At 39.8% G+C, this 14,436-nt stretch overlaps 1 protein-coding gene across 1 annotated transcript in view; it reads left to right on the top strand.

The window, feature by feature from the left end:
* The window catches only part of elovl2 (ELOVL fatty acid elongase 2), a 90,441-nt gene that overhangs the window by 64,616 nt on the left and 11,389 nt on the right, over positions 1-14,436 (top strand). The window contains exons 4-6 of the mRNA XM_008114988.2: positions 5,360-5,437; positions 11,870-12,041; positions 13,135-13,259. Of these exons, the coding sequence (XP_008113195.1) occupies positions 5,360-5,437; positions 11,870-12,041; positions 13,135-13,259 (375 nt within the window). The remainder of the gene's footprint in view (positions 1-5,359; positions 5,438-11,869; positions 12,042-13,134; positions 13,260-14,436) is intronic.

The raw sequence follows: 14,436 nt of genomic DNA, 5'->3' as shown, positions 1-14,436 counted from the left end.
GATGAAGTGCAGCCATAGTAAGATAAGTCTAAAATGAAAAGAGAGCAACATAAGGAGGCTAAAAGTTCTTTGTTGTCCCAAGTGTAATCTCTGACTTGAAACTAGTAGAACACTGATTCTCAACCTTTGGTCCTCCAGACGTTTGGATGTCAGCTCCCAGAAACCCACACCAATCTATCTAATGGGAAGGATTCTGAGAGACCAAATCCAAAAGATCTAGAGAACCAAGGATTGAGAAACACTGGGTCAGATCATGACCATGTCAGAGATGAACAAAAATCTACTTGCATCCTGTAGGTATAGCTATATATCACATAGGCAAGGTTATTGCAAGTCCAGCTCCAAATACAATGTGTTGACATCCACACTGCATCAACCAGCAGAGTGAGTTTGAGATCAGAAGTGAAGAACAGAGATGTTTCTTGGCCACAGAGTCCATCATCCCTCTTAACTAATTTTGCAGATTAGGGTTGATGGTAGTTGCAGTTGTAAAACATCTGAAATGTACTTACTTACTTACTTACTTAGGCGATCCCTCGTAGCTCGAGGAGGATTGTCTTCCATCTCTGGTGTCTTGGGGGTGGGTTCTTAGGTGGCTGAAGAGACCTATTCTTGATTTGCATGTTCTCCCACAGTGAGGACATCGGTTTCCAGGTGGAAGGCGGTCCTGGTCAGGGTTGGCTTGAAGGGCCATCCTCTTGGCACATTTCTCCCTTAAGCCCTCCATTCGTGCCTCTTCGAACTCCACAGCACTGCTGGTCACAGCTGACCTCCAGTTACAGCGCTCAAGGGCCAGGGCTTCCCAATTCTCAGTGTCTATGCCATAGTTTTTAAGGTTGGCTTTAAGCCCATCTTTAAATCTCTTTTCCTGCCCACCAACATTACGTTTCCTGTTCTTGAGTTCGGAGTAGAGTAGCTGCTTTGGGAGACGGTGATCGGGCATTCGGACAACGTGGCCAGTCCAGCGGAGTTGATGGTGTAGGAGCATCGCTTCAGTGCTGGTGGTCTTTGCTTCCTCAAGCATGCTGACATTTGTCCACCTGTCTTCCCAAGAGATTTGCAGGAGTTTTCTGAGGCAGCGCTGATGGAAACGCTCTAGGAATTGAGTGTGACGTCTGTAGACCGTCCACATTTCGCAGGCATAGAGCAGGGTTGGGAGGACAATGACTTTGTAAACAAGCACCTTGGTATCTCTATGGATGTTCTGATCATCCAACACTCTCTGCTTCATTCTGAAAAATGCTGCACTCGCAGAGCTCAGGCGGTGTTGTATTTCAGTGTCGATGTTGACTTTTGTGGAGAGGTGGCTGCCAAGGTAGCGGAAATGGTCAACGTTTTCTAATGTGACACCATTAAGTTGTATTCCTGGCATTGCAGAGGGATTAGCTGGTGCCTGTTGGAAGAGCACTTTGGTTTTCTCAATGTTCAATGAGAGGCCGAGCTTCTCGTATGCTTCTGTGAAGGTGTTTAGAGTGGCTTGTAGGTCTTCTTCTGAGTGCGCACAGACTACGTTGTCATCGGCATATTGGAGTTCTATAACAGATGTTGTAGTGGAATGTACATTTCCCTATTGTTGCAGTATATGGTAAGGAAATTTTATGGACCCATCAATAACATTGACTACAAGGGACTCCTGTTTTCTCATTTTTCTGTTTAACACATTTGCTATAGCTATTTGCATCTGGTCTGCCTGACTTCAAGACATGCAACATTTTTAATGTCTCTAGCTGAGAATACCACTTTACTCCTCCAAAATAAACAGGAATAGAGTTCTGTGGTATAGAAATAATTTATTCTGGTTTTTTTTTTAAAGGGGGTGGGGGAATACGTGTAGATAATTTACAAGAACTGCTTTTTCATCTCATTTTCCCAGAAGAGATTCTGGTGCAAAAAAAAATGTGGGCAACCACAGAAGGTGTATTTTAGCACTGAATAGAAGAATTTACCCAAAATATATATATATTCTATATCAGCTCTCTCTATATAGGACCCTTTAATGTTACTCCCATTTGTTTTCTAGACAGACTCCCCTTCCAGCTTCATTGCTTTCCTTCATGACCTCACACTACCCTCTAAGCATGTCAAGTGATATGTAGGCTGCTCTAATGACTAAGACATCTATGCCTCCTTCAGTTTCCTGCAAATGTATGTGTTGGTATGCAGCCATCACGTTGCTCTTCCCATCTGCTCCTCACACATTCATCTGGGCACAAATAGATATGCTCTGGATTATTTTGACTGCATGCATCTCACATTTCAAAATTAAAGAGACAAGATTTCAGCATAATGACAATTTCATCAGTTTTTGGAATTTAGTAGAGTAGCATTATAATTCCTGAAAACTGCCATGGCATTGTCCACCATGACCTTAACTTTGTATCTGCCTTGGAACAGACAGTGCTTTATATTGGTGCTTAATGGTCACCTTCTCATTCATTATTTATTTCCTAAGATGCAACATCAGTGAATAGGGCCAATAACACCTAAAACAGAAGTTGTACAGCTTTTCCAGACTATTTTATGTTTAAGAAATAGCTATGTTTCCATCACCTTAGAAATGTTTGTGATCATAAACTGAGCTATAATCGTATCAAGCTGAGCTGTGATATTGCAAGACTCATTTTCTCAGGAGGGAAGCAGCTTTGTTTCCTGGACTTTTGCATGAATAGAGCCAGCAACATAACTGCTATTCAACAATTCTGATTTACAGCAAGTCTCAATGCACTGCAGAACACATTGCACATCTGGAGAGGTGCTTCAGGATGTATTATGAGTTATTGCAATTCTCTAGCAGGGTTGCGTATGAGTCCGTGATGTTGATGAAGAGAAAAGGGAGCAGCCCAGTGAGCTGCATTGTGAGCAGAACTTTATATCATTACAAGAAAATATTCTGATATATTTTACAACTTTTTCCCCTTCTGTATGTACACACCTGAATAAGTTCATTTGTCTTGGGATTTCAAGGAGAGGACAGCTGAAAAGCTGCTCAGGCAAATAGCCAACATCAGGAATTACTAATGGGCAGTATCAGTTACATGCAGCACTAGCGGCAACAGAGTGAAATGTGCTCAGCTATGTCTGCAATGCCCATTGCCCTCCAGAATTCATCAGTTGCACTTTTGGAAGAGTAACTAAAAAGGCAATTGAAGTGGCCATTAGCAGTCATTTATTGCCTATTTCTTAAGACTTAAGGTATATCTGGGAGTCAATTGCATTGAATTAAATGAGATCCACACCTGAATCACCCTGTAACCCGCCTCGGGTCATGAGGAGAGGGGGACAAGAAATTTTTTAAAATGTTATTATTTATTACATGTACATAACAACAGAACACACATATCCAATTTGGCTCGTTTCCAGTTAATTATACCTGCAGTGTAGCATATTACAGGCACAGCCCACGTATTGATTGCCTTTATTGTATTTCCTCCAGTGAGCTTTGATTTCAAGATTTTTCTATCCCTTCTAAGGCATTCCTTCCTAATTGTGCCTTTGACTTCTGCATGCTTGATGTTTTCTGCTTGCAGTATTCCAAAGTATTTGTAACCTTCATCCACTGGTAAGCTCTTTATTTCTATGCCACTTGGCATATTTATGCCTTCGCGTGCTGCTAGTTTTCCTTTATTAAGCTCCAAAGATGCACACATGTCAAGTCCAAAATCCATTAAAATGTCTGTGCAGAAGATTCTTACTGTGTTCAGTAGTGATTCAATTTCTGCTTTTGAGGTTCCATAGAGCTTTAGGTCATCCATGTATAGAAGGTGTGAAATTTTCAGTGAATTTCTTGCTGTTTGGTATCCTTGACCAGTTTTCTTCAAGAATCTACAGGATCACAGATCATTGCAACAATGAAGAATAGGGGGGATAAGGAATCTCCTTGGAATAATTCCCTTTGGATGTTGACTTCCCCTATTATTTCTCCATTAACTAGTAATTGTGCTTTCCAAATGTGCATTGCATTTTTGACCAGTCTTTAGACGTTTTCACTGACTCCAATAATCTTCAGACAATGTAGTGTCCAGTTGTGTGACAATGAATTTAATGCTTTCTTTTAATCAATCCAAGCTACATTCAAGTTAGTTTTCCTTCTTTTGCAATTCTCAAGGATCATTTTATCTATGAGCAGTTGGTCTTTCATGCCCCTGCTGCTTTCTTTGTTTCCTTTTCGTTCAGGAGGCAGCAAGTTCTTCATTTCCAGGCGGGTTTTTTTATTGCATCAGCTAACATACCTGTAAGCAGCTTGAAGGTTATTGGTAGGCAAGTGATTGGCCTGTAATTGCTAGGAATGGCTCACCTTTCTTGGGTTGTTGTTGTTGTTGTTATAGAGGATTGCCCATCTTCTCTTGTATACTGAATTTATCAAGGCATGTTTTTTGCATCAATACACCCAAACAATCTGGACCTAAGAGACACTTCCTGACCCAAATAGTTTTTCTGGATCAAGTTTACCCATGGAAAAATCATTGCAGGCAGTGAGTTGACTGCTGTATGTAATATTTCTAGATCATTACCATTTGTTTCAGTGATTGGTAGCATATCTACCAAGATTAGCTGGCCATATGCCTATTAGTACGAACTGGATTGGCACTGAGCTGAACAAATGGTAGAAATTTCACACATATTAACTTTAGCTATTCAGAATATTTGTTTATGTGCTTATTTGTTTTCATGAGGTTGGAGGTCTTGCAACTTGAAGACTTTTGCAGATTCTTGACATTTTTTATCACAGTGGTTTTATGTTTTAGTATTCTTTTACTAAGTACTTATTAGGTAATTTTGGGTTAAGTGAATAACACACCCTGCAGATGGAAACAAAAAACTTCAGGTTAGCCACTTATGAGAACAAAAACAATTTAAGAGTCACAGCACTAAGTTTGTTTAACTGTGTTGTGGGTGGCACATCTTTTTTTAATTCTACACGAGGGACCTTGTAGTTATGGCCACTTTATAGTTTGACTTGAAATACGTTGCTTTGTTCTATGTTAAGGCATTGAATGTTTGCCTTATATGTGTAATGTGATCCGCCCTGAGTCCCCTTCAGGGTGAGAAGGGCGGAATATAAATACTGTAAATAAATAAATAAATAAATATTTGGAAGCCTGGCTTGTAATGGGACTTATATAAGAATGTAAAAAAAAAGTATAAATGGCCAGGGGATCCAGCTGTTTCTGATGATGCTCTTATGAAATCAGTAAGGTTTTGAGTTAAATGTGCATTATGAAAATGGGACTTCAGTTTTATTGCTATGTGAGTAGTTGAACATCATCCAATTTTCCTTCAAGACTCCAGAGACAGACAGTAATTAAGTATTACACAGGGCGTTTCTATTCAAAGTAACACAATATGTTTTGTCTTCCAGCTAATTCTTGCCACTTGGGAAGGAGGTTATAATTTACAGTGTCAGAACCTGGACAGTGCGGGAGAAGCTGACATTCGGGTAAGATGCAAAGGAGCAACTCAAGAACTTAAAGATGATGCAGTGCTGTTGCAGTTTTACTCACACTCTGGTGCATTTTTCTAATTTACAGCTATCCTAAAACAGCCCTATTGTTTTCTGGGGCGGAGAGTGTGTGACTCACCCAAGGTCACCCAGTGGGTTTCCATGGCCAAGCAGGGAATCAAGCTCTGATCTCCAGAGTTGTAATCCAGCGTTCAAACCACTACACCACATTGGCTCTTACACTTACTTGGGAGCAATTCTCCTGAATGGAGTGGGGATTATTTCTGAGTTGGCATGTAAAGGGGATGGGAAACAAGTGGCCCTCCAAGTTTTATTGGACTGAACTCCCAGACTATGAATTTTTCTGTGGATTTATCCTTTTTTCTCAAAGCCCTAGCAAGTGCAGCCAATGGTGAATGACAGTGGGCGTTGTAGCACAAAGGTATCCATAGGAGACATGTTTCTCCATACCTGATGCAGGCATTTGCACCTTTATGTAGTGAAAACAGCTATTTTGAAAGTTGGAACTTCTGTAGTGCACATGACTGCATACATACATAGACACTCTTTCTATGTGAAATTAAAAAACAAAACAAAAATGCAAACAGCTTTGTTTTGAATGTGGAAGTATGCTTATGATATGAATTAATAATTGCCATCTGGAAAAAAAAAACCTTATGCTGATTGTTTGCAGGATGATTTCATTTCAAGTTCTGATTCACTATAAACTCCTCTGCGATTTGGTTGGATATGCAAGCTATTTGGCTTCATGCTCTATCCATAATTATTCTGTTTCTCATCTCATGTCCTTTCCTTAATGACATAGTAGTAGTTTAAATGCTTGACTAGGATTCTGACAAATCAGGGTTTACATCTTAGGAACCTGTTAGATGATCTTGGCCAAGCCACACTCTCTCATCATGAATGGAGACTTGGCAAACCTCCTCCAAAGAAATCTTGCCAAGAAATCCGTTAGGGTTGGCATAAGGTGAAATTAACTTGAAGGAATACAACAACAGCAACACCACACCTTACTGTTTAAGTATCTCATGTCAGCAAAGGTTTTCAAAGTTCTATCCACATGCAGATCCTTTCCTCCAACAATTCTGACATTGGAGAACATAATTTTGTCTCCTCTCCTCTCCTCCTCACTGCATGTTTTGGTAGAAAAAGCTGAGATCAGGGAGTAATTATTGATCAGTAAAATGTGCATTAAATGTGTTGGGCAGGATGGTATGTGTGTGTGTGTGTGTGTGTGTGTGTGTGTGTGTGTCCTGTGGATGGATGGATAGATTCTGTCTTGATATTACCGTATCAATCTTTTAGAAAATGGCCCGAAACCTTCCCTTTTAAATACATTGCTTGATTTCACTTTCACTCTTTCCCTACCACTGCTCATATGCACAGAGGCTCCCAATGGCAACACACATACATACAGTAAAGAAAGATAAAGTTGACCACAAGAGGTGTCCTTGCTTATAGGTTCAAATGGGTGATATTAACTGTTAATAGAATGCAAGCAAATGGACCATATGTGCCTCATCTTTACTTCATGTGCTTCATACTTGTGCATTATTTCCTTCCTTGAATGTATTCTTTTCCAAATAAGAAGAAATTAAAATTAAACTTAATATCACATTTAGAATTCAGTATCTCATTAACTGCCAATATTCCACAATCTTCTTATAGAATCATACAATAGTAGAGTTGGAAGAGACCTCATGGGCTATCCAGTCCAACCCCCTGCCAAGAAGCAGGAAATTGCATTCAAAGCACCCCCGACAGATGGCCATCCAGCCTCTGCTTAAAAGCCTCCAAAAAAGGAGCCTCCACCACAGTCCGGGGCAGAGAGTTCCACTGCTGAACAGCTCTCACAGTGAGGAAGTTCTTCCTGATGTTCAGGTGGAATCTCCTTTCCTGTAGTTTGAAACCATTGTTCCACGTCCTAGTCTGTTCCGCATCCTATTCTTCTATAATAATCTCCTTTTCTCCTATTATTAAACTCTCCTTCCTACTCTGCTCCCCTGGGAACAGTGTGGCTATTTATTTTACTATCCATTTCCTATCACATGGAGGATGATTTCTTTTGTATCTTTTAGTTCTGTTTTCCCCTCCTTCTCATTCACTTAATCAACCAGTTTTCCCCAATTTCTAATCCATACATCTTCATTTCTCTGACCAGTATATGTAGTCCCTTTTTCCATATAAAATCAGTCATCATATAATTTGCTACATATTGTTTCTGCGTGGTGTTCTTTTGAAATGGTAAATGTTACGCTAGTTCAGATGAAATTTGCAACAGCAGCAGTAAAAATGCTCTACGCAGATCAAGGGATGGTTTTTTTGTGTGTGCATAAATCAGTGGTTCTCAACCAGTGGGCCACGACCCAACAGTGGGCCGCAAGAATGAAAATCTGGTCCGCGAACCTCCTTCCTCTTTATTTATTTATTTTATTCATTTTATTTCCGATCCTTTTCAAAGAGCTGACAATTGCATTGGATATGGTTTTCCGTGGGCAAGCAGATGGCAACTACTGGATGACATATGTTCTGTATCAGAGCTGATGTGGTCTATCCAATGTAATTGTCTGAATCAGCACCTCAAATAACCAAACTGAATCTAAAGTTGACCAAAAACTGATTCATAACCCTTTTGGTACTAATGTTGGAGAGTGTTCCCTGGTCAAAGTGGACCCTGATCAATGTGGGCCCTGGTCAAAAAAAAAGGTTGGGAACTACTGGCATAAATCCTCCACTGTTTGGTTTTTTCTTTTATCAAGATAGCAAGCCCTGTTTGGTGTTCACCAAATTTCAAAAATATTTGCTTTGTACTGTTTGCTTGCTTGTCCCCCCCCCCTCCCCATAATCTGTGGGTTTAATTTCCATCACTGAACTCAAACTAGTGGAATGCTTGGCCTTTCCAAAGTTTTGGAATTCAGTCCATAGAAGCTCCAGCCAACAGAACTAATGCCAAGGGACTGAGAGAGCTCTAGTACAAACATCTGGAAGACTGCAAATCTACCCTTATTTCAACTTAGTAGAAAAAATATAAATGTTCCAATATTGTCAGCTTGTGCTTCTTTGCGCTGGAACTTTTGTCCACCCCACACTTTTTGTTTGTAACTTCACAAACATGTTTGTTCCATATTGGCATGGTTCATCACTTGTTGTAATAAGAAGTTTTGATTCCTGTTCATTCCCTTTGCAACTAGTGTTCAGAGTAGAACTTTGAAAAGTTACTCTTTTAAAAAACAGCTCCTAGAATCCCAGAGATTAAAATTCAAAAATTTTAATTTATCTGTTCTGATTCAGAGGAGGTTTGTCTTGGAACCTGCAAGTTCCATTTAGGCTATTGTGATTCATTTATAGCCTGGTCCTTAGCTGTGAAATAGTACAATAAATGTCATAAATATATGACACACACACTCACAATTACATTAATATTTCATACTGCCTGCTGTCATTGTTGTCTTTGTTCTCTTACATATATTTTATTTTCCACGTTCCTGCTTGAGACTTACAAATCAACTGTGTTGATTTTCCACAAGTCCCATTGTTTGACCCTACCCCAGCTTTGCACAGATGTGTCTCCCTTTGGTAAGCCCATAAAATTATAAAGGCTAAATCATGCTATACAAATGTCATCATCATCATCATCATCATCATCTCATTTCTATCCCACTTTTCTCCTGTAGGTGGGATTCAAAGTGGTGTAGAACATATAAAATTCATCCAAATACATCCGACCACAATACATAATCAGTTAAAACACCATATCCCTATATAAAAACCCAATTAACATCTTTAATATATAATACAGCACTTTCTAGCAAATTAGGCCCCTTCCACACAACTATATAAAATCCCACATTATCTGCTTTGAACTGGGTTATATGGCAGTGTGAACTCAGATAGCCCAGTTCAAAGAAGATATTGTGGGTTATCTGCCTTGATATTCTGGGTTATATGGCTGTGTGGAAGAGTCCTATGTCCAATAGAATTTGTGAGAGTAGCACAAGTAATACATAGCTTTCTCTGACCTGGGAGTGGTCATTTATAGAAAACACTTCTTTCTCTGAAAAATAGGGAGCATTTCGTTGCTGCTAACATTTACAATTCTGCTAGTGAGTTATGTGCTGAAATGCACATGGATGAACCCATTTTTGGAGGGAGATAGAAGAGGGTTGAACAGAGACATAGTGAAGAATAGAGACATCACACTGGCAACGAAGGTCTGCATAGTTAAAGCAATTGTATTCCCTGTAGTAACCTATGAATGTGAGAGAAATTCTGAGACTACCTTGGACCACAAGAAGATCCAACCAGTCCATACTCCCGGAAATAACGCCTAGGTATTTTTCAAGTGTAGGCGAACAGAATTTTGGCACCCCCCTCCCCAAACCAATCGCTAAAAAATAAAAGCATTGGATAAGCAAAAATGTTGGATAATAAGGAGGGATTAAGGAAAAGCCTATTAAACATCAAATTACATTAAGATTTTACAAATTAAGGACCAAAACATCATGGTTTACAAGAAATCAACAGGAAAAGCAGTCTCAACTGCGCCCCCGTATGTTTTGCACCCCAAGCGACCACTTAATTCGCCTCATTGTTGGACCAGCTCTGCCGGGAGGGAAGGATATTAGAGGCGAAGATGAAATACTTTGGCCACATCATGAGAAGACAGGAAAGCTTGGAAAAGATCATGATGCTGGGGAAAATGGAAGGAAAAAGGAAGAGAGGCTGACCAAGGGCGAGATGGATGGATGGCATCCTTGAAGTGACTGGCTTGACCTTGAAGGAGCTGGGGGTGGAGACAGCTGACAGGGAGCTCTGGGATGGATTGGTTCACGAAGAGTCCGAAACGACTGAATGAATAAACAACAACAACAGAGGAAGGTTATTCTCATACTCTTGTGGCCCATCCAAAAACCTCCCATCCTCTGGCAGTTGTCAAGCCCAAGATGGACCTACTTGCTGGTTGAGAGGGGAAAGATGAGGGAGGCAATTGAGGACACAAAGATCCATCTGCTCTGAGTTCCTGGGAGAAAAGAAAAGGGAAGTGCATTCCATTGGAATGCACTTTCATTTCTTCCCTGCAGCCCAGCTGGGACCATCTGTCTCTCCATAATCTACATTACCTCCCTCTCTGCCCCACCAGTAAGAGACAGCAGCAAGAGGTTCTCCTGAGACTTGACAGATGTTATGATGGGGAAATGCAGAGCTGTGCATGCAGAGCTGCTCACAGATGTAGCATTTTGGCCATTGTGTATAATAATTGTTTGTCCAGAGCCGTCTGTAATTGTATGCCATAATGTCTTGATTTTGCTCAATCCTTCAGTGATTATTATAGACTGATATTACACCCAGTGTGATTTATGTCATTTTGCTAGATCATGACTGCCAACGAGTGCGGCACAAGTGCTGCTAGATGCAGAGGAAAGACCACTTGTAAACAACAACTGCTTGGAAACTTTGTATTGTGTATTCAGTAGGCTTATTTTGCAAAATAGGGACACTAACAACATTAGCTCAGCATCTCATCCCACTGAAATCCAAGGACATGTGTTTAGCATCAGGATGCAGGACTAATTCTAGGAACGTAGGCTAAAGGTCATTGTGTACCTCCATGGAAGTCAGTCCTGTGACACAAGAGAAGAATGCAAGTGTGCATACTGCTAAGAAGCTCTCAGCTCTGGTTTCCTAAAAGCACAATCCCAATCCTACTGAAGAGAACTGTATTACTCTCATGTAAATATATACATAGACACACACATATATAAGCAGTCCCGAGTTACAAATATCAGACTAACAAATGACTCATAGTTAAGAATGGAGGTGAGACAACAGGGAGTGAGAGAAATCTGCTCATAGGAAGAGAAATTCACTCTTGAAAGAGTTATCATGGGGGAAAAGATGTCTCCATTGAAGCTTTATCACCAATCCTTATTTCCACAACAGGCCAAATTTTCCAAAATCCACCTTTCATAGGGACAGATATCAAGGTGAAATCTTCGGAACAGGGGCAGAGACAGCAAAATAGACACCACATGGGGCTTTAACCCTTCCCTAGCTATCCAAAGCTTGTGTGTGTGTGTGTATGGAGTTACACTTTAAAATATATACCTCTTTCGACTAACATACAAATTCAAGTTAGGAACAAACCTACAGAACCCAGTGGATTTTGATAGCTCAATGGGAAATCAAACCCATATCTCCAGAGTCATAGTTCAATATTCAAACCACTACACCATGCTGACTCTATTCTATATAGAATTCTTCACCATATAGAATTGCAACCTATGATGATATTGTTTATTTTAATCAATAATATTGTAAATGTGAGTTTTTGCTGACTAACACATTTTTTCAGGATAAGGACATGTTACTTCAAGAAGAAATATCAATATGACTGTCTTGTTCTTGCAGGTGGCCAAGGTGTTGTGGTGGTATTACTTTTCCAAAGTCATTGAATTTGCTGACACCATGTTCTTTGTGTTGCGGAAGAAAAACAGCCAAATTACTTTCCTTCATGTTTATCATCATGCCACTATGTTTAACATTTGGTGGTGTGTTATGAACTGGATACCTTGCGGACAAAGTGAGTATGTGCAGGTGTGAAGTTAATAACCTGTATCAAAACAACTGCTAGGGTACTCCAAGATAGATCTGGCTGCAGATTGCACCACTGTGAAGTAACTGGAAAAATATTCCATACATTTAGTAAAACAATTTAGGAAAACATGTGTAAAAAAGGTAGGAAACCATCCAACGGTTCACTTTGATGTTGCTCTAGCTTGATGGATAAAAGTGTATGGAACAGCTTAGAGACCTGGTTCAACTTTCTCTTGCAACCTAGCTTCTTTATTGTTAGCTTTGCATAATGATAGTTGCATAGTTCCTATAACTGTTGTTGTCCTAAAGGTTGAAAGTGCTTCACACTGGCTGGAGCAATAAGAATTATAGTCTAGATCAGTGGTTCCCAACCAGTGGTCCATGGACCACCCGTGGTCCACAAGAACTAAAATATGGTCCACAGCCCCACTGTTACTACTATGAATAATAACACAGCCCAAACAAAAAAAGGTTTTTTCTTGGCGTCTTTGCTTTTAGGCCTGTTCCTGTGGTTATTTGAGGTGCTAATTCATAAAATTGCATTTGATAGACCACACCAGCTCTAGATTGTGTAATATGGTTTTCTGTGAGCAAGCAGATTATGACTACTGGATAGCATATATTATATATCAGAAACGAGAGCTAATGTTGTCTGTCCAATGCAATTTTCTGAACCAGCACCCCAAATAACCAAACCAAGTCTACAATTGCCCAAAAAGTGATTCGTAACCCCTTTGGTACTAATGTTGGAGAGTGGTTCCTGGTCAAAAAAATATTGGGAACCACTGATCTAGATCATCTGGAGAATACGGAGTTTGGAAAAGCAGGTGCAAGTAGAAAGAAAAGTAGGTGTAAGTAGAAATTCTCCCCATCAGTCCAAGCCAACATGTAGAATGGTAAGGGATTTGGTGAGCCACAGTTTGTCCATTCATGTTACAAAGTCCCATGCTTTTGACTTTTAAAATAAATGCCATCAAATGCTAGTGCCTCTAATTTCAAATTGGAGTGTGCTATAAGATAATAGTTATGAAATTGCTTGTCATATCCATTTGATGTACTGTTTAATTCAATCTTCACAGGTTTCTTTGGACCTACCTTGAATAGTTTTATCCATGTCCTCATGTATTCCTACTATGGACTGTCCGTCATTCCATCCATGAGGAAGTATCTTTGGTGGAAGAAGTATCTTACTCAGGCACAACTGGTATACTTACATTCGTGTTCCTTTTTACTAACCACAGTTAAAGTAATGCATATCTAATTGATTAAAAAATCCACAAAGGGGGATTATTCATTGTACAATCATAGCACTTAAATGTGGCTTTAACTATTATGACTCCATCCTACAGGGTTTATAGCTTTCCCTGGGCCATTCCTTTGAACTAGAGCACTAGAGTACTCTGACAGAATTCTAAGTACCTCAACAAATTACAAATCCCAGGGCTCCAAAGAAAGGATCTATGGCTGTTCAAGTTATATCCTTCTGCTGTAATTGTGTGATAAGGATATGGCAAAATATCCCTAAATGAAATCAAAGATTGCTGCCACTAATTAGTGTATACAGTGTTCCCTCACTTATCGCTGGGGTTAGGTTCCAGGACCACCCGCAATAAGTGAAAATCCGCAAAGTGGGGACACTATATTTATTTTAATATTTATACATTATTTTAGTAGTTATACACTATGTTAAGTCTTTATCAACCAATCGTGTGTTGATAAATCACCTCCTTCTTCTCCCATTGCTGCTTGGGCTCAGTTTCTCTCCCTTTGGCTTCTCCTTCCTCCCTTCCTTAGGCTGTAAATTGTATTTTTTTATGATTTATAATAGTCTTTTAGAGTTTATTGAAAAACCGCGAAACAGCGAATCCGCAAAAAGTGAACCGCGAAGTAGTGAGGGAACACCGTATATTATTGGGGGAGATGAAGCTATCCAAAATCTAGATATAGGCAATTGCCTTCCAAACAACTGCTATGAGTTAGTATGTTGAGATTTGATTTGTCATTCACTGCTGCTTTCCAACATACTAAACACCTCCCAGGGAGATGGGGTGGCTGTGGTTCCTTTCCATGTGCCATTTTGCATAATGTTCAATGACGAGCCATTTTGTTATGTATGAATTTGTTTGATTGATTGATTTATATGGCACATTTTTCCAAGGATGAGGTTCAAGGAGTCTTAGCAATTCCCAGTTTCCAAACAAGTGTGCAGATATTATACTGCCATTAGATCTATCTATATCTATAAAAATAATAAAAGTGAAAAATATGTATGTGTGTATGTGGCGGAGGTGTCCACTAACACCGACAGCCTCCCGCCTCCAAAATCAGTAATAGTTCCCACTAAGCAGGAGACACCAATGGCCCTCCGTCCACTGACATGC

This window comes from Anolis carolinensis, chromosome 4 (assembly GCF_035594765.1).
Source record: "Anolis carolinensis isolate JA03-04 chromosome 4, rAnoCar3.1.pri, whole genome shotgun sequence".
Classification (NCBI taxonomy): domain Eukaryota; kingdom Metazoa; phylum Chordata; class Lepidosauria; order Squamata; family Dactyloidae; genus Anolis; species Anolis carolinensis.
Note: the sequence above shows the minus strand (reverse complement) of the source record. Positions and strands in the feature narration are given on the sequence as shown.